This window comes from Typopeltis vanoorti, chromosome 20 (genome assembly GCF_054136105.1).
Source record: "Typopeltis vanoorti isolate ZY-2024b chromosome 20, IOZ_Tvanoo_1.0, whole genome shotgun sequence".
In the NCBI taxonomy this organism is placed as follows: domain Eukaryota; kingdom Metazoa; phylum Arthropoda; class Arachnida; order Uropygi; family Thelyphonidae; genus Typopeltis; species Typopeltis vanoorti.
In genome coordinates this window covers 54786171-54808524 of record NC_143568.1, presented here as the reverse complement: position 1 = coordinate 54808524, position 22354 = coordinate 54786171, and the positions used below count along the sequence as shown (strand labels likewise).

Sequence of the window (22354 nt, the reverse complement as noted above, 5' to 3'; positions counted from 1 at the left end):
ATGTGAATTTCTTAGATAATGATAATAGATTTCTTTCTGATAACCAGCAGGGTTTTGTTAAGGGGGAGATCATGCTTTAGCATTCTGCTTATGTATTACACAAGGTGATGAATTCATTAGATAAGGGAAATGTGTATGCAGTAGCATCCTTGGATTTACCAAAAGCCTTTTGGTAGATTGCCATGTTGAGAAGTTTGGGAGGATGTAGAATAGATGAGAGATCTGGGATTGATGGTTGGTAGAGACTTGGTTTAGTGATCATGTTGCTAAAATAGTGAGAACATCAAACAGATTATAGCAATGATCAGGAGGACCTTGACATGCAAAAAACAAAGATGTTATGGTTCTCTTGTATAAGGTCTTGATCAGATGATATATGGATAGCACGTATCTAGTCTCCTTCTTTTCAAGAGGATGAGGATTAAGTCTAGAGAAGATTCACGAAGTCTGTGTCAGACATCCATGGGATATGAAGACATAGAGAGAATGCAATTTGCAGGGCCTTGTTAATAGAATGAGAAGAGTGAGAGAATATGATTGAGATGTACAAATTGAGGGGCTGTTTACCCTTCTGTTAATGTAGAGTAGATTTTTCATAGAGGGAGACAAGTATAGAACTAGACTATCCCTGGAAGCTATATAAGGAGGGTGTGAACGAAGGAGTGAGAAGAAGCTTGTTTGTCTAGACAGTGGTTGGTGAGTGGAATTCATTGCTTGAGAGTGAGTGTAGAAGCTCAATGATCTAAACACAGTTTGATTATTTTTGCATGAGTGTAGACTTCCTACATTGAGTCTTTTGACTCCTTGGAAGTCTGGTTAATAATAATCCCTTGGAATGAGGCACAATAATAAAAATAAGGAGAGAAAGAGATTCTTGGAATTTGGAGCCTAAAAAAAAAAAAAATGCAAACCTTCTACATGAGTTGTCTGGTACTGCACCACTCAAACTGTTGGGTTTTGGATTTTGTTAGAGACCAAGCAGAATTTCTATCTAAGCAACATTTCTTACTATTTAATTCATGTTTGATAATGCATATTTTCAAAATAGAACTCTGTGTATAAATCATAATTATCAAAGTAAAGAATCCAAAAAAGATTCACTTGGTATTAGAAACTATTGAACAACAAAAAAGGAAACAGTATTTACCTGTGAAACTTTTTTTACAAAAGTGATCATGAATTTAAAGAACTTGGTAGGATATTGTATTTAATTAGCATTATGATATATGCCTGTAATATCCAGGACACTGTTGTTACATACTGAGGACTCTATAGAGGCTCCATGGTATTACATTAAAGGATGTGAATTTTGCCTGAGAATTTACCACCTTTTGATTTTAAGAATTTCAGTGAGCTGAGTTAGTCTTTTACACATATACGCCTTATAGTGCCAAATATAATGCGTAGATTGAGTTATTCTGTTTTCATAAGTTAGGGATGTGTGATATGCATTACTTACAGAAAAGTTCATCTTGGGGGGGGGGGGGAAATATTCCAGATGCTAACTGGTGGATTAGTCTTTTGTTACAGTAAAGTGTCTGTATTTTTAAGGAAATTACAACATAGACTATTATATTAACTAACAAATTTAATTAATGCTTCCAATATTTTGACAAAATCAAATCGCTTTCAAGGAACAAAAACATAAGACACGTACACTACACTGAGTAATGAAGATGAAGCATGTCAACTGAGAATAGGCTTCAAGTCCCTAAATAGTTTCATCTAGTAGTTTAAATTAGGCAACCCTGGCTGTTGGGTTGAAGTGCAAAGAATGAGAACTTCCCGAATTTGGGGCAGTTTCATTCACCAAAGTTGTTCAGGTTAGGGTAGTTTCTTAAAGTACAAGCAGATTCAAGAAAAAGTCTTTCATATTTATATTTGCTGCAACGAAGTAGTTGCTTTTTTTTTTCCCCGATGTTTCTGTGGTAGGTGTCTAAAGCAAGGTCAGCAAATCCTGAGTGTCTGTAGTGGTGGAAACAGATATAGTCCCTATGTTCAGCAATTCTGATGTTGGCTGTCCTGCCAGTTTGCCATTGTAGGATAGTTTGCAACTACAAGGGACTCTATAAACACCTGGTATGTCTGGGAATGTTGCTGGTCTTTAGTGGAGCAGATAGGGGATGCTAATTTTTTATATGATCTGTAGGTGGCTGAAAGGTTGTATTCTTTTAAGATTTTTATTGGTTTTTTTTAATGGGCCTTGGATATATGGAATAGTAATAGCTTTGGTGTAGTCTGTTCTGGAATGCGAGAGAGATAGGGAGTGTGAGTTTGGTGTTTTAAAATTTTTTGGATATGATATGAATTGTAGGAATGGGCTAAGAAGGTTTTGTAAAGATCATCAACTTCAGTGAAGAGGGTACTGTTATCTGAACTAATTAATTTAGCCCTGTTATACAAAGTTTTAATAATTTGATACTGATGGGAGGGAGGGAGGGATGTGACTCTTTGTGATTGCATCTACTGGTGTGTTGATTTCTGTAAACAGGGAATGTCAGGAATCCCTGGCTGGCATGTAATTAAAGTATCTAAGAAGGGAAGACATTTTCTTTTTCTAATATGAACTGGGATGTTGATTGTTTAGATATATTAAAATATGTTAAGAGTATCCAGGCCATGTTCTCACATAGAGAACACATCATCAACAAAGTGTAGCCAAACTGTAGGTCTATATGGGGCAGAATTTAAAGAGAATTAAGAAAAATTATCTTCAAATGTTTCTGTGAAGAAATTAGCCAGGGGAGAAGAAAGGCAAAGCTCATGGCTTCCTCTCTGTTTGAACTTACACAAGGCTGAAATATCAGGAGGAAATTTAGTTTCAATAAGGTTTAAAGTTTCTTTAATCTAAGACTACCAATACACATATATATGATCACTTCAGAGACTTCTTAAAAAGATCTCCTGGCCTGCTGAAGTTAGAAATCATATAATTCCAGACTCCCCCTGTATATATATATATATATATATATATATGGACTACCTAAACTTCATGAACAGTATGTGCCATTATGCTATTTAGAATGGAATTATTAAAACTTTATATAACAGTGCTAAATAAAATTTACATTTATTAAGTAATGACAGGGCTTTATATAAGTGCCCTCTCCATTGAACTTGATCATCTTTACAAAACCTTTTTAGTCAATGGCTACAATTCATATCATATCCAAAAATATTAACCACAAACCCACAAGCCCTCTCTCTTACTCCAGAACAGAGACTACACTGAAGTTATCACTATTCTATATATTCAAGGTACATCCAAAAAACTAATAAAAATCTTTAAAAAATACAACCTTTAAACCACCTACAAACCATATAAAAAATTAGCATCCCCCTATCTGCTCCACTGAAGACCACCCACAGTTCCTAGACATACCAGGTGTATGTATACTCTATTCTACTGCAGAAAATATAAATATGAAAGACTTTTCCTTGAATCTGCTTGCCTTAAGAAATTACCCTAACCTCAACAACTTTGATTGCATGAAAGTGCCCAAAATTTGAGTAGCTCTCATTCTTTGCACTTCAGTCCAACAGCCAGGGTTTCCCAATTTAAACTACTAAAGGGCACTATTTAGGACTTGAAGCCTACTCTCAGTTGACATGCTTCATCTTCATTACTTAGTGTAGTGTAGTGTACATATCGTATGTTTTTGTTTCTTGATGGCAATTTGACTTTGTCAAAATATTGGAAGCATTAATTAAATTTATGTCAGTTAATATTGATAGTCTGCATTGTAATTTCCTTAAAAATACATCTGTGAATAGTCAACATGAGCATTACCACCAGATTTACAGTAAAGAATCTGTAGCAATTATTTGTTGCTTGGATATAAGATGATATTCAGTATTCATCTTTGTGGGAATTTATAAATTTCTGTTCTTGCACATGAGCATTAAGTTACATAACAGTATTATAATACAGTAAAACCCCTAAGTTACGTGGTAGGTGGGACCAACAAAAAGCGCGTAACTCAGGGTATAATTTTGCATGTAATTTATATATACAAACATACAATTGGGACCAAAGGTTTACAAAAACACCTATATTTTTTAAGAAATATAATCATAATTGTAGTTTTCGTACATAAAAAAAAGAAAGTTATTTCGATGTCGATGGTTTCATAAAATCTAATAGATTCATCTGACGGCATAATGTCTTTTTCTTGTCACACAAAATTTCTTCATAGCAAGCTAATGATTTTTTTATTCCTTGCCTTGTGGCTACAGTTCATTCCTCGTTAGAATCTATGTCCTCCAAAATCTGTAAACCTTGCTTTTATGATTGTTCTTACTGTGGATTCCTGTAGATCGAACTTCTTTGCTAGCTCACAAATTTTCATTCCTCCTTCAAAATCCTTAATAATGTTGAATTTTGTTTCCAAAGTCAATGTTTTTCTTTTCTTGCTAGCTGTGGAAGAATTGGACTTGCTTCTTTTGGATGACATTATTATATTTTATGTGATAAAATTTTTATCAAGAACATAACATTAAACAATCGCAAGGTTTGTAGATTATAAAAATCGTGTATGAATGGAGACCGTGGGAAACACGTCAGTGCTTGTTCACAGCATGTGCGACACTGGCGAATGCGGTCGGTGCCTGAAAGATACGACTAGTGGTGAGGCATGATGTGGGATGGGAATATGTACATATAAGAAACCGCGTAACTCCGGATTCGCGTAAGTCGGGGTATGACTGTACTTAGGTTACAGTCCGGATATATATATATGCATGTATATATATAATATTCATCCAAGCTTGATTTGCTTCCTCAGCCTTAAATGAAAAGTTGTTCCACTAATTCGAACCCTACCCAAGGGCCTATGAGTTGTGGAAATACCTTCTGAATATGAATGCTGTGCAGAACAAAGTAGTCTTATGGAAACAACTTTTGTTTTCTTTCGCCAAATTCATTCAACTTCGACTTGAAACTCACGATACTTTGTAATTTTTTCAGTTTCTTTTTCATCAATTCAGCTATCTCCTGGTACCAATATTTCAGTAAGCTGAACATCCTTGTTTCCACTTCTCTTAACCACTGTTATATCGAGTGTATTACATTCCAAGCTTTTGTCAGTCTGGATTTTGAAATCCCAGAGTATTTTAATTTTTTCATTCATTTCATTATATATATGGATATAGATTGCTTGGAAAGAAGTCAATGGACGCCCCCATGGGCAAGATGCAACATGCCATGTAACGAGTCATGTTTGTAGCCTGTATAAATTGGATTAATATGATGCTCCAAAGTCAATGCATCTGTGACTGGGCAAAATGGCTGTGAGAAGGGAACTGTTAGAGTTTGAAAGAGATGTTGTGATAGGATGCCATGTTTCAGGCCTATCTGCTTGGTAGATTGTTGACAAATTGCACATCCCAAGTCAACAGTCATGACACCATACTGAGGCGGAACCACAGGAAGCCAACTACAAGTGCTACCCACAGTGGACAACTCACCACATTCACTGAACATGACTGTAAGGTGCTATGATGGATAATATGTAAAAACTCCCATTTGTTGCCCGACAGCACGTTGAATGTGGAGTTCTGATTATAGATTGGAACAAGAATCTGTACAATGACATTCAGAACTGAGGTTCACAATTTGGATTTCCATGGTGGCACATCAATATGCAAGCCCCACATTACCCAATCCAACATTCAGTGTCATCTTCAGTGGTGCAAAGAGCATGTACAATGGTATGTGGAAGCTTGGAAAGCTGTATTATGGAGCCACGAATTACACTACACGTTCTACAGAGTAGATGAACATGTGTGGATGTGGTGGATACCCAGTGAACATCTATTACCAGAGTGTGTAATCCCAGCTATGAAATTCAGAGGTGGCAGTGTGATGGTATGGTACTGTTTTTTCTAGTTTTGCCTCGGATCTCTCTTTGTGCTGCCACAAACATTGAACTCGGAGAGATATCTGAACATTCTGGACAATGTAATGCAAAGAAACAACGGTCAATTTCTATGGAACTGACTTGTTTCTTTTAGCAAGACAATGCATCTTGTCATAAGGCTCCTGCTGTAACTGCGTGGTTTGTAGACATGAACATCGCCACACTTGACTGGCCTCCACAGAGTCCTGATCTCAACCCTATTACACATCTGTGGGATGAACTAGAGCATCATTTGAAGTCAAGGGGCATCTGCCCACAACAGTCCTGGACTTCATTAGACGCCTAATGAAGTCCAGGAAGACTTCGAATGGTCCAAAATTCCCACTTCACTTTTGTACAATTGCAGAAAGTATTCCCTGTAGGATTGCTGCAGTCATTACAGAGAAAAGAGGTTCTACATCTTATTAAGGTGGGCACCATGGCATTTGTAAATTTCGATAAGACGCTAAGAAGAATGTTGCTTATCTTCAGTACGGATTGATATTTGCATTGACAGTAGCTTAACTACAAATAAATAAAATGTTCCAAAATTGTGAAATTTGTTACTAGTAACATTTTGAGAGATTACATCTCTGATATATTTACTACTTCAAAGCTGTTTAGTATTTAGCAAAGTATTTAGAGTATCATATTTTAATAATTTTTCATATTTATCAGGTTGAAGAATTTTCTGGTGCTAATCAGGACAAGCTGAAACAGCTAATAGATCGCCTTAAGTAAATAAGAAGCAAAAATGCACAACTGCCACAGTATATTGTTTTGTTTGCTAAGTACCCGTCCATGTTAATACAAGCATAGTACTTTGCAGTAATCAGTTCTCTGTAGTGATATTCTGATGTAATTATGAAACAATATTGCAAACACCAGTATTATATAAGTGCCTGCTAAAATTCAGTTGCAAATCATTGTAGCTATCATTAAGAATATATGAATGTCTGTTTAACTCATCACATTTAAATAGCTTAAGGTTTTCTTGTGTTCAAGATGCATTGTTAAACAGTTTCTTGTACTAGATATTTCCAGATGTTAGTTGATTACGGTTAGGGTCACATAATTTACGAATAAAATTCGTAAATTATGTGACTATCGAACATAAAAGGTGATTTGTAGAATATTTGTTAGTACAGATATCAATGTAAAATTATGCTTTCATAACCAAAGATCAGCCAACCAATTGGAAATTTTCGAATGATCTGTCTATTGGGGTGGGGGTGAAACCCTTAGTATATTTTGCTTTGTATAAATATTAGCTATTGACAGAGGTTGTATACATTTCTTTATTAATGTTTTGAAAGCCTCAAAATCGCACATCTTTATCTATATGAAATTGATACATTCCTTTTTATTTAAAGATTTTTTAACTCATTCTTTCAGCAGAAAAAGTTATCTATATAAAATATTTTGTAATTATATTGTGGCTATCATCATTAAATTGTCATTGAAGTGGCAACTGTTATTCATTAAAGGATTTTGCCAGTCTGTGTGTGTAATTATTATTGTACATAAAGGTTAAGTTATTGTTATAGAACCAATAGAAAAATGTTCAGGTGGTAGGCAAGTTTCATTGCTAGTGGAAATATACCACTTAGTGGGGAATTAGTAATGGGATCTAAGCAGTGGTGTATTTAGGTATTTCCCGCTCCCCCATATTTAATGAACATGTTGATTTACATGCATAACCTATTTATATCGTAAATTCATAATATAAATATAATTAAAAAAATGAGAGCCCGGAAATTTCCACCGCCCTTCAAATTTTGCCACTCTATGCCCCGGCCTATACTTAAATACGCCACTGGGTCTAAGTAAAGACTATTACCATATATTTAATTTCATTATCAAATTCCTGATGCATACCACCACCCCACCCAAGAGGTGGAAAGGATACTATTGTAATACTACATCAATTTTTTCTGAAATTTTTTGACTGTGATCCACTAAAACAAATGTGCAAGTTAGCATTTAAATACTACATGGGGAGGGGGAGAAAACTTAAAAACAAGGAATTAGGAAATATTTTATTTAATGTGATGGGTGTGTTTGCTGGTGTGCTGTTAACATGTTTCTTTCTTTTGTATTCATTTGGTTCAAGGTTGAAAATCCTAATTCATTGAAACAGGTTGTTGTGAATGTCTCTAATTAAAATGTTACGGTTGTTGTAAACTTGAAAAATGTTACACTTGATAACATCCTTTTTTGGAAAATGCTCTGATAATTTGTAACCTGTAATTGCTTCAGAGAATTGAATGAAATTTTTCTCAATACGTATGAAGAGAGATTCTGTAAGAGGTCTCTAGTGAAGGCAAATGTCACAAATCACCCCCCACACACACACCTGTTTGGCACATTTTCGTAAATGTCATGTCCATTTGTGCTTTATAGTTATTCAAGATTTGTACAAAATCGGTGTTTTAAATTTCTGTGATCTGCTCTATTTTTTATTTTTTTTCATTAAAATAAATACTGGTCATGACTTACTGTTCAAAAAACACTGACATGAGTTTATATTATTACTAAATTTTCCTTCAAATTAGTCTTATTTGTCACACTCCACTAATCTGTAATGATTACATGAAATGACCTAGATCTTCCTGTGGTACTTTTTCCTGCCATCAAACTCGCACATTTTGTGATATGCTTATGTTCTGCTCACACATTCCTGAATACCAACAGGGTCAAGTTCCTTCCTGATATCTTAATTTTAAATATGGTCATGATGCCATCTTTTCTCTCTATGTAGTCTGTAGTCTATGGTGTTTTTGATCAACTGCTTTATTTCTAAACCTACTCTCAGATTCATTAGTTCAAATTGGTTTGAATACTGTCTAGCTTATTATTTTGACTAATTTCTCTTTTTTTAATATGGAATAAATTTATTCCTTATAAATTGTTGTATGAATAAAATGTTTTATGTTATCTAGGTTCTTCAAGAAGTAGTTGATAGTTTTCATGTTCCTGTTTATATTCGTAGTTTGTCTTTTTGTTGCTGATGTTCAGGCGAAATTTGTTACTATGGTTTTTCACTTATGGAATCTGCAGACTCATACTGGAATTAAGAGTATAACATCATCTGCATAACTGTGAATGGATGTGTCCCATAACTAAGAGATGATATTACACAATGGAACCAGCACACACACACACACACACTGCATAGGCTACATGAGTCAATTTGTGAATATGAAGTCATTGCAATGGGAAAAGAAGAGGACTTATTGGATTTTGAACAGAGAATGGCAGTGAGCACAAGGAAGGTAGATGCAGATGTTGCAGGAATGGTCTGAAAACAGAAGTACATTCCACATGCTGGAAAAGGGAGACCATCACTTGTTTAGATATTTGAGGTCAGTGTTATCCTGCATGTGCTGTCCAATTCTGTCAGTTGACAATGACAGCTGAAACATATCCGAGCACGAGCACGCACACGCAAAGATAGAATGTGTTTGAGGATTTTTTTTTTAAATCTGAACTGAAGGGAAAAAAGAACCTTAAACATGATATCTCCAATTTTGGTATCAGATTTGATATATCTGATTCCAATATCAGGTTTAATGCCACCCTCTTTCATAATGTGATCTATATGGATGATGAATAAGAGTGGAGATTTCTGTCATCAGTGTAATCTTCCTATATTTCCTTCAGTTCTAACTTCTGACTTATAGCTTAGTGTAGATTGTGTATTGCATTGTATAATGTTCCATTTTCCCATATAATTGTGGCATTTTGAAAAGCATTTTTTTTCTGGGCTTGTCATTATACCTTTTTGAGATCTACAAAACTTACATACAGATCTTTGTAATATTCCCATCATTTCTGAACTATTTGTCATAAAGCAACAATCTGATCTTGACAACCTTTATTTGATCTGAACCCAGCTTGATCTTGAAGTTTGTATTTAACAGTTTTGTTTATCTCTTAAATATTTCTTGTTTTTCCTAGTAAGAACAGTGAAGAGTCTGATATTAGGTGATACTCAACAGAGATTAAGATCAGAACCATAAAACACCAAAGCATATAGAGATAGAATGAGTGGCATGGAAGTGTGGGAGCACAGCCAACCAGGCTGATATCTGAAAAGAATGAGTGAGTATATTTTAGTTCTAAAAAAAAAATGTCTGGATTAGATATTTAAACGGCTTGATCTTAGATGATTCAAATAGAGTTTTCATTGTACTAATTTATCAAAATGGAAGTAAAACTGAATAAGAGACACAAAATAAATCTTTATTGTGAATACTCCAGGAAGGAATTATGCAAACATACGTGAAAGGCTAAGAAAAAAAACTTTATGAATGAGCATTTGAATGAGAATGCTAAGACATTCAGATTTTTTTACTTTATAACAAATAGTTTAGAAATCATGGTGATATAACTGTTTTCCTTTAGCATATGAGGAGAAGGAACACTATTCAAATTGTTATGGTAGTAAAGGAACTCTTACTCAGTAATGTGTAGCTCAAGTTTCAAAGCAACAGCATTAAAGGATGTACAGGAAGATTGTTTAATGTTAAATGATGTATAAGGGAAGGGTTGTACACTATATTGCTAAGAAAAGAAATTGTGTATTATAGACCAGTGTTTTGCAAACTTTCAGTACAAACATACCCTTTTTAAAATTTAAGTAACATTTGCTTCCCCCCTCTCAGGTAAAGGCAATTTGGGAGAAGTTATATTTCATCCAAACAGGAATAATTATGAAGTGTGTATATATATATATATATATATATGTGTATATATATATATATATATACACACACACATAGTGTGTTTATATTAAAACCTTTTTAATTAAATCTCGGTTCTAGTCATTCAATTTTTTTCATAAAACTATGTATGTTAACCGAGTCAATGATCATTCTGTCATATACAGGGTGTTCGGGATAAATTTGACAGTTTCGTAAGAAAAAAGAAAATCTTCTTTGTATCTATTAAATTTAATGAATTGACAAAAAAACATTACAGGCAGAGTTAATTACAATACTATCAACAAGATTTACTCAAAATAACCACCATTAGCATCGATCACAGCTTCAATTCTGCTTCGGAACCTCGAACAAGCTGATGCTACAGTCTCCCTGGGAAGGGCCGCAAAAACTGTTTTAATTTTATCCATTAACTGGGCTTTTGTATTACTGGAAGTGCGATTGGTGTCTTTTTCAACTGCGCCCCATACAAAATAATCCATGGGGTTAAGGTCTGGGGAGTTTGGAGGCCAAACATTTGGACTGGTGAAGTCGTAGAAATTTTCAGACAACCATTTTTGACTTTTCCCAGAGGTGTGGCAAGGGGCCGAATCCTGCTGCCATACATACGGCCTACCATTGGCTACCCTTGTTATCCAGGGCTTGACTACAGTTAGCAACTCCACGAACAAAGCCCGAATTCCAATGCCAGGGTTCTTCAACACCTGTTCCTGCAGATTTGCGAGGAATTCTGCTGTACGAACGCAATCAGATCGTCTGCTAGGGATCTTTCTTCTTGCTACATCCTCGTAGTCACCATTGCAAGTCTCTAGTTCATGCCTGATTGTTTTTACTGTATTCAGGGAGCATTGGGCAGCAGTCGTAATATCCTTATTTTGATGGCGGGCACGAATCATCATGATACAAGTTATTCTCTTCCATGATTCAGGTGGGTTCCAGCTATCCATCCTTTCTGACATCTTGTATATGAATGAAGAAGGGTCCAAACTTTTAAATGAAGAGAAGTGTGTGTTAATACATGTAACTTACGGAAAAATATAATTAATTATAAATATGTCAAATTTATCCCGAACACCCTGTATATATATGACAGAATGATCATTGACTCGGTTAACATACATAGTTCTGTCATATATATATGACATTGATCATATATATGTCATATATATATATATGACATACAGAATGATCATTGACTCGGTTAACATACATAGTTTTATGAAAAAAATTGAATGACTAGAACCGAGATTTAATTAAAAAGGTTTTAATATAAATGCACTACTAGTTTCGGCCTGTAACAGCCTTCTTCAGGTGACATTATAAAAGAAAAAACACTAAACATTGAGGATTAAAAGACTATGAACAACATAGACAGTCTTTATACATAATTAGCATGAAAACGTTGTAGTTGTATTTGAAGCTATTCTTTCATTTGATGCATTGTTGGGAGAGTGCGTGCTTGCTGCATCACAGTCAGTCCCATCATTTCCCTCCTCATAAGCTTGGAATAATTTCCACCTTGGGACATAGAGCCCATTCTCTTCTTGATGATCCAAATGAACTGCTTACAGAAATAAACCATCTGAAAACTTCTTTCGAAGTTAATGGATATTCCAAGAAAATCATTAACAAATTCCTTCTTAATCCTCCTAGACATCACTCAGAAGAAACAAATAGATTCAAAAGCAATATATCTATTCCTTACATAAGTACTGTTTCACATAAATTAGCAAAAGTTCTAAAAAAAATACAATATCAGAACCTTGTTCACTCCACTTCCAAAGATCCGTTCCTTAATTAGCCACCCAAAACCTTGTCATCATCAACTCAAATACCCTGGCGTATATAAAATATTATGTGACTGCGATATTCCTTATTTCGGGCAGACAGACAAATCTGTCGAAATGCGTATGGAAGAACACATGAGAGACATTACTTACAAGAGACAGCGAGCAAGTGCATTATCAAGTCATATCCTTTTCTCGGCTAATCCTAATGATGATAACCAAAGTCACAAAGTCTGCTGGGAAAAATCTACAAACATCTTCCGTTGCAGTGACGAAATAGAGAGAAAAATTGTGGAATCGAGAGAAATCATCTTCAATCCTGTTCATCTAAATAACAACTTAAGCTACAACCTCCCAGATAGTCATTCAGCTGTAATCATGTACTGGCGTTCACGTGATGCAGCAAGCACGCACTCTCCCAATAATGCAACAAATGAAAGAACAGCTTCAAATACAACTACAACGTTTTCATGCTAATTATGTATAAAGACTGTCTATGTTGTTCATAGTCTTTTAACCCTCAATGTTTAGTGTTTTTCCTTTTATAATGTCACCTGAAGAAGGCTGTTACAGGCCGAAACTAGTAGTGTGTTTATATTAAAACCTTTTTAATTAAATCTCGGTTCTAGTCATTCAATTTTTTCATAAAAAAAAAAAATATATATATATATATACATATATTTGCATTTATAATAAATAAGAAATGTGGAACAACTTTGTTTCAGTATTAAATATATATATTTTTAGTTATAGGCATATAGTATATTTAGTGCAGAGATTTAACAAAATTTATCAGTTACAACCATGTAGGAATTTTAATACAGAAATTTAAACCATGAGGTTGGGATGTGATCATGCTATCAACTGAATATAATCCTAACTGAGATCAACTTGATATGTGCAAAGAGCCACATTTTAAAAAAAAAACTTCCTTTAGATTTTTTTAGTTATTGAAAAATTAATCATATAATAAACCTACACTTATCTGCAACAAAAACATAAAAGTAATTAAATTAAAAAATCTTGTTTTAATATATCATCATCAAATTCCTGCCATGTACCCTCAAGGGGAGTACAGGATATGATAGTACTACATGAAAAAAATTACAACATTATTAATTTCCTATCTACAATTTTCCTCCAAATCAGTCTTACTTGTCAAGACTCCAACATTATCAGATCTTATATTTCTATCGTCTAAAGCACTTTGTACTGTATCAATCCACCTATATCTTGGTCTTCCTCTGGGTCATTTTGCTGCCAACCTGGCAGAGAACACTTGTTTTGCTAATCTTTCCTCGCCCATTCTGTTTAAGTGACCATACCACCTGAGATTAGCTCTGCTAATGCATTCCTGGATGCTGACAATGTCAAGTTCTTTCCTAATATCCTCTTTTTTAATATGATATTGCCATTGATGCCATCTGTTCACGCCTCTAATCTTTCTCAGGACTCTCATATATGTGGTCTCTAGTCTTTGGTCAAGTGTTTTTTACTTCTGACCCAGCTCTCAGATCCATAAGTTAAAACTTGTTTGAACACTGTCTTGTATGCAGGTGTTTAGTGTTCAGACTAATTTCTCTCTTATTCCATATGAATTTATTCAATTGACTTCCTACCATACCAGCTTTGCTGATTCTGATGTCTATTTCTATATTTAATTTACCATCTTCAGTAAAAATCGTGCCTAAGTAGCTGAAATGTTTCACTTGTTCCACAGGTTCTTCATTCACAACACAGTTGACATTTTCAACGATTCTGCCTATTTTCATTGTCTTTATCTTTTTATTGCTGACCTTCATACCATATCTATTACAACAGCTATTCAATTTAGTCAGAGAATCTTGCAGACTTGTAGCAGATTTATTTAGAAGTATAACATCATCTGCATAAAGCAAAGAGCTGACATTAACGTCTCCAATTTTGATATCATGTTTAATACCACTTTCCTTCATAATGTGATCCATATAAATAATGAATAACAGAGGGGATAATGTACATCCTTGTCTCACACCAGATTTAACATTAAACCATCTTCCTGTACTTCAATTCTAACTGCTGACTTAGAACTCAAATAAAGACTAAGTATTGCTTGATATAATGCCCCATTCACACCATATAATTGCAGCGTATTGAATAGCTTCTCTCTTGGCACCTTGTCATATGCCTTTTCCAGATCAACAAAACTTAAATACAGATCTTTGTTATATTCCCATGCTTTCTCGACTATTTGTCATAAAGTGAAGTTCTGATCCTGACAGCCTCTATTTGGCCTGAATCCAGCTTGTTCTTCACCAAACTTTTTTTCCACAATTCTTCTCAACCGTTTCTCAAGTATACTTGCATAGATCTTGCCAGGAACACTCAGTAGGGAAATGCCTCCTGTAATTCTCACATTCAGTTTTATTTCCCTTTTTATATATGGGTACTATGAGAGCTCTACTCCAATCATCGGGAATTCGTCCCTCTGTCCAGGCTTTCTGAACTATGCAGTGCAGCCACTGTAAGACTCTTATACCACCATACTTCTGCATTTCTGGTCGAATATCATCTACTCCTGCTGCCTTTCCGCATTTCAAGCCTTTGATGGCTTTTTCTACTTCAAGTATGGATATGTATTCCTGACTGCATGCCTGGTCAGTGTTTTTTACCACTATGCTGTCATCACTGCTTGTTTCATTTAGCAGTTTTTCAAAGTAATTACTCCATACTTCAAGGATATCTTTTTCTCCTGTTTTCATGTCACCTTTATCATCTCTAATTTCTTTTACAGCACTCTTTCCTCCATTCTTAAGCTTCTTCAACAACCTCCAGAATATTTTGCCACCTTCTTGATATTTATTTTCTATATTCTTGCCAAAGTCCTCCCATGACTTTTGTTTGGCTAGTTTTACACAGTGTTTAGCATTTTTGCATTTATCTCTATGTTCTCTAAGAGCACAAGCTGACTTATTTGACAGGAACTTTTGGTATGCTTTCTTCTTTTCCTTCACTGCCTCTTTAACTTCCTGTGTCCACCAGGGAGTTCTGATTTTTTTATCCTTACAGACAACCTCACCACATGCCTCTCTGGCAGAATCAATCAATGTTTTCTTCAGAGTTTGCCACTGAATCTCCAAGGCTTGATTCCTGTTCTCAAACTCTTTCATTTTTTCTTCAATAATCTTTGTGTATTTTAGTGTCTACAGTTCACATCTGAGAGCTGCTCAACTTTTATTCGCTTTAAAACTTTCTTACATGTTATTCTTTTCAATATGAAATTCAATTTTATCCTGCTCAAGACTAAATAGCGATCACTTCCAAATCCTCTGTACACTCTGGTGTCCTGCACCAGGGAGAAAACATCACTATCAACAATAACATAGTCAATGAGACTTTTCTTATTCCTAGCCTCTTCTCTCCATGTGAATTTGTGCACATTTTTATGTTGGAACATGGTGTTAGTAATAACCAGTCCATGTCCTGAGCAGAAATCCAACAGATATTTGCCATTATTATTAGCTTTGCTCTTTTCTTCAAATTTTCCCAAAATATTTTTGTATGTCTCACAATCATTTCCTACTCTGCTATTTAGATCCCCAACAAGGACCAACTTTTTATTTTTCATTGTGTCAGTTGCTTTTTCTAAAGCCTCAAAAAAATTCCTCCACTTCTACCTTAGTAGAACCTTCTGTGGGACCATAGGCACAAATAAGTCTCATTGTCGAGTTTCCCATTCTCATATTTGCCCACATTACTCTACTTGAGACTGCCTGCCATTCTAGAAGATTAGCCTCGTATTTTGTGTTGAATACTATGGCTACTCCTTCTTTTCCTTCTTTGTTTATGGCTTCTATGGCTACTCCTTCTTTGTTTTAATATATTCCCCTGGGAAACACAGGTCTTTTAGGGGGTATGCATACCACACTTTTGGAAATGCTGTTATAGATATCTTTATAGAAGTGTGCTATATGTCTGTCTGAATTTAATAATTATTTTAAATAAAATTTGCTATAAAAATCAGTGATAAAAATGCATACTAATTAAATAAGCAGGAAACAAAACAGCTCTCCATTTTCTGTTATGCAACTATATAACAAGTTAACATGTTTTAGCCGTATGGAGATAGTAGTTTAGGGGATAAAGTATGAGCCTGAAAAAGAGAGACATGAACAGTTTGAAGAAAAGTATCAGTAGAAATTAGATGCAATGGTGTATAGTATAATATATATATAGTATAATATTCTGATATATACCAAGAAAAAAATATACTTGATAACAAAAAATAAACTACCATGCAGACAAAATTACTGAAGCATGCATTCAATACAGCTATACATATGTGAGAATTATATATTAACCATCTTACCGGCCATTATGGATCAAATATGCATCCTCATATGCTTCGTATCCATCATATAATTCAATGTAATATCAATGCTATTACAATCTTAATATGCACTTCACATCCATAATAATCTTGACGTCTTGGCCGGTAGCGTGGTTAATTCTTAAGTAGTTGAAAGTTTATTTTTCACTTGGTTAGATTATAATAAATTTAGTTTAATCCTTTATCCAAGTGTGAGCAAACAAAGTTTGCGCCTGAAAGTATCTTCAGGACTGGGGGTAAGGTGGTACAACACCAGGGAACTCCTTGCAAAGGTGGAGCAAGCTACCAACTCTCCTATCTCTTAGGAAAAACCTGAGTTTCCGGAAGAAAAAGTCCGCTTGCCCGTGCCAGAGATCGACTAACTCGGGAACCGGTCGAAAAAAAGGCTTAGAAATCAGTACAATGAAAATCTTAGGTTCTAATCTCAAATATATAACCCAAAGAACATTTATTACAATTTTTTTAGTTGAAAGTGAGTCGGCTATTCTCGTATGGAGGTGTCAAGATTTTCCGCTTAGAAACTGTTGCATTCCCAAAACAGGTAAACTGACCAGAGGAATATGTGTAATTAGCACTCACTGTTCTTGTTGCCTTAGTTACTGCAGTCTTAATTCAGAAAACAGACCTATAACCTGCGTTCCAAATATGGGAAATCAACCTAATAGATTACACTCTTCTCACTAACTCTCTCTTCAAGTCACTTTTTTGCTAGATTTACTGCCCTATCAAATTTATGTTTCAAACAAACCAAGATGTTTCTCTGTGACAGGCCATTCAGTCTAAAATGCAAGGGTAAAACGAATCTTTTAGCCAGTGATATTGGGTTTTCTGCCATCAAAAAGGGAAGATGTCATATTCATTTATAATATAATAATAATAGTGGCCTTCAGCAGTTCTTTCACTATTATATCTTTAACTGAATTCCTTTGTTGCTTGCTATAATGTTTCTGCAGTAGTACAGAAACTTTATCTACACTTTCGTCAGAGCATGTGTACCATCCTAGGTCTGGGAATGTTCCTAGTCTCAGGTTGTTTCCTGATTATTATTGATTGGTGGATTCTAATGAGACTGAGAGCTTTAAGAGAGAATGGAGGAAAGAGGAAGCAAATTTCCTGGCAAGAAGTGGAGAGCAAATTTGGAGAAACAGCTTTAAGTATTTTAGGAAAAGTCTTATATCAGGTGTGGTCTCTCTATTTTAGGAACGAACACTCAATATGGATTCTGTCTACTCCCTGTACTATAAAGAATTCATTTGTAAACAGAATTTTAAGAGAAGGCTAGTACTAATTATGATTAATTTATTTTCGCTTCCAAAGAGTGTTAGGGATTAGTGATTGGCAGGGATAGAGAATAATGCATTTACACTTGCTGTTATTAATCAGCAACAAGCCTAAAAATGACTCGCATTTAGATTCAAAGAACTCACATTCAGTTCAATAGAAAACAAGCAACATAAAGAAAAATTCCTTTGTGGGATATTCTTGATATCTCCACAAAGAGTTTAAAAAGAGCTGAACTGAGGGAAAAACTGAACACCCCTGGTCATTGGTATATAAGTAAATAAAAAGAAAAAAGAACTGGAGAAGATAAATAGATACCTACTTTTTTCCCTAATCTCTTGCCTATAATAAAACCGATAACAGCATTGCTGCTGTAGGTTATATGTGTAATAGAGTATAGATATTTTTGAAGTCGTTATGATCAGTTCGTTAATCAGAAGGAAATAAATTGCGTTTTGCCATTTTCCCTGGATCTTTATCTTTTACTCTACAACCTCCTAGGTACTACCACATTTTCTTCTTGTCAACAATATTTGAGCAGGATTGAGGAGTGAAGTATTTATTTGTGATATTTTTCTGTACATCTCTCTCTCTGAATATAAAAACCCGTTCAACCAATTCAACTTGAGAATTATTATACTTCCCCACCCCCTCTTAAACTTACACACACACACATTTTTACATACTCTTGCATACATATTATATTATACATATTTTTTTATTAATATGGTATTGGGCTACCTTTTGCCTTCAGTACAGCCTGAATTCTTTTTGGATAGACTCAAATAAGTTTTGGATAGTTTTTGGTGGAATTTTGTTCCATTCTCGAACATCTTTGGAGATGGGAATCTGTTTCTTATTCTAGTGTGTGTTGTCCAAGTGTATAATTTCTCTGACTATTAAGGTATAAAGCTATTGTTTATAACCTGCTTGGACGAGTTATGCCATTCATTAATTAAATTATCATCTGTTCTTTAATTTTTCTTGTTGAGTATGTCCTCTCAATTCAGAAGTATTGATCATAGAGCTCGCACAGCAATACCTAGTTTATTACTGGGAGCACGAGATGGCAGCAGTTGCCTACCGTATTCTCTTCACACGTCTCATATAAATAAATTCAACTACCTAGTTTTACCATTGATCCTTTTGAGGAAGGACTATAGAATTTACTTCATTTAATTTTTTAGGTATTATCTATTTAGTATTCCTCCCCATTTTCTTAATATATATATATATATATATATATATTTGCTTTTTTATTATATATTCAAAATGTTTTCCTTGCAAGACATCAGTATTTTTTTTCTTGATTTACGGTTTTTTAGTACTTCATTATCTCTCAAAATAAATCACATGTAAAAAATTAGGCAACAGTACTTTATTTTCTTACATATGGTTCAGTACAGATTATAACCGTTATTATTATTTGCTTAATTTGCTGATGCAGCAAATAATTCATGTATTACCATCATCTAATTCCTGCCATGTACCCTCAAGGGGTGTACAGGATATGACAGTACTACATGAAAAAATTACATCGTTACTAACTTCCTATCTACAATTTTCCTCCAAATCAGTCTGTTACTTGTCAAGACTCCAACATTATCAGATCTTATACTTCTATCGTCTAAGGCACTTTGTACCTTATCAATCCACCTATATCTTGGTCTTTCTCTGGGCCGTTTTCCTGCCAACCTGGCAGAGAACACTTGTTTTGCTAATCTTTCCTCGCCCATTCTGTTTAAGTAACCATACCACCTGAGATTAGCTCTGCTAACACATTCCTGGATGCTGACAATGTCAAGTTCTTTCCTAATATCCTCATTATTAATATGATATTGCCATTGATGCCATCTGTTAATGCCTCGAATCTTTCTCAGGACTCTCATATCTGCGGTCTCTAGTCTTTGGTCAAGTGTTTTACTTCTGACCCAGCTCTCAGATCCATAAGTTAAAACTGGTTTGAACACTGTCTTGTATACAGGTGTTTAGTGTTCAGAATAATTTCTCTCTTACTCCATATGAATTTATTCAATTGACTTCCCACCATACCAGCTTTGCTGATTCTGTTGTCTATTTCTATATTTAATTTACCATCTTCAGTAAAAATTGTGCCTAAGTAGCTGAAATGTTTTACTTGTTCCACAGGTTCTCCATTCACAACACAGTTGACATTTTCAATGATTCTGCCTATTTTCATTGTCTTTGTCTTTTTATTGCTGACCTTCATACCATATCTATTACAACAGCTATTCAACTTAGTCAGAGAATCTTGCAGACTTGTAGCAGATTTATTTAGAAGTATAACATCATCCGCATAAAGCAAAGAGCTGACATTAACATCTCCAATTTTGATATCAGGTTTAATACCACTTTCCTTCATAATGTGATCCATATAGATAATGAATAACAGAGGGGATAATGTACATCCTTGTCTCACACCAGATTTCACATTAAACCATCTTCCTGTACTTCCTTCAATTCTGACTGCTGACTTACAACTCAAATAAAGACTAAGTATTGCTTGATATAATGCCCCATTGACACCATATAACTGCAGCGTATTGAATAGCTTCTCTCTTGGCACCATGTCATATGCCTTTTCCAAATCGACAAAACTTAAATACAGATCTTTGTTATATTCCCATGCTTTCTCGACTATTTGTCGTAAAATGAAGATCTGATCCTGACAGCCTCTGTTTGGCCTGAATCCAGCTTGTTCTTCACCAAGCTTTTCTTCCACAATTCTTCTCAACCGTTTCTCAAGTATACTTGCATAGATCTTGCCAGGAACACTCAGTAGGGAAATACCTCTGTAATTCTCACATTCAGTTTTATTTCCCTTTTTATATATGGGTACTATGAGAGCTCTACTCCAATCATCGGGAATTCGTCCCTCTGTCCAGACTTTCTGAACTATGCAGTGCAGCCACTGTAAGACTTTTATACCACCATACTTCAGCATTTCTGGTAGAATATCATCTACTCTTGCTGCCTTTTCACATTTCAAGCCTTTGATGGCTTTTTCTACTTGTAGTATGGATATGTATTCCTGACTGCATGCCTGGTCAGTGTTTTTTATCACTGTGCTCTCATCACTGCTTGTTTCATTTAGCAGTTTTTCAAAGTAATTACTCCATACTTCAAGGATATCTTTTTCTCCTGTTTTCATGTCACCTTTATCATCTCTAACTCCTTTTACAGCACTCTTTCCTCCATTCTTAAGCTTCTTCAACAACCTCCAGAATATTTTGCCACCTTCTTGATATTTATTTTCTATATTCTTGCCAAAGTCCTCCCATGACTTTTGTTTGGCTAGTTTTACACAGTGTTTAGCATTCTTGCATTTGTCTCTATTCTCTAAGAGTAAAACCAACTTATTTGCCAGGAACTTTTGATATGCTTTCTTCTTTTCCTTCACTGCCTCTTTAACTTCCTGTGTCCACCAGGGAGTTCTGATTTTTTTATCCTTGCACACAACCTCACCACATGCCTCTCTGGCAGAATCAATCAATGTTTTCTTCAGAGTTTGCCACTGAATCTCCAAGGCTTGATTCCTGTTCTCAAACTCTTTCATTTTCTTTTCAATAATCTTTCTGCATTTTAGTCTACAGTTCACATCTGAGAGCTGCTCAACTTTTATTTGCTTTAAAACTTTCTTACATGTTATTCTTTTCAGTATGAAATTCAATTTTATCCTGCTCAAGACTAAATAGCGATCACTTCCAATTTCAAATCCTCTGTACACTCTGGTGTCCTGCACCAGGGAGAAAACATCACTATCAACAATAACATAGTCAATGAGACTTTTCTTATTCCTAGCCTCTTCTCTCCATGTGAATTTGTGCACATTTTTATGTTGGAACATGGTGTTAGTAATAACCAGTCCATGTCCTGAGCAGAAATCCAACAGATATTTGCCATTATTATTAGCTTTGCTCTTTTCTCCAAATTTTCCCAAAATATTTTTGTATGTCTCACAATCATTTCCTACTCTGCTATTTAGATCTCCAACAAGGACCAACTTTTCCTTTTTCATTGTGTCAGTTGCTTTTCTAAAGCGTCAAAATATTCCTCCACTTCTACCTTAAACCTTCTGTGGGACCATAGGCACAAATAAGTCTCATTGTCCAGTTCGCCATTCTTATATTTGCCCACATTACTCTACTTGAGACTGACTGCCATTCAAGAAGATTAGCCTCGTATTTTGTCTTGAATGCTATGGCTACTCCTTCTTTTCCTTGATTGTCGTTGCCTGAATATAACATTTTGTATTTATTGCTCAGAAAGATCTCA

The 22354-nt window shown here is 34.9% G+C and overlaps 1 protein-coding gene across 1 annotated transcript in view; it reads left to right on the top strand.

The window, feature by feature from the left end:
• Positions 1 to 7397, top strand: part of LOC150095451 (thioredoxin-2-like) — an 84040-nt gene extending 76643 nt beyond the window's left edge. Inside the window, exon 5 of the mRNA XM_090410051.1 lies at positions 6576 to 7397. Coding sequence (XP_090266177.1) covers positions 6576 to 6638 — 63 coding nt within the window. The 3' untranslated portion in view covers positions 6639 to 7397. The remainder of the gene's footprint in view (positions 1 to 6575) is intronic.
• The last annotated feature ends 14957 nt before the right edge of the window (positions 7398 to 22354 follow it).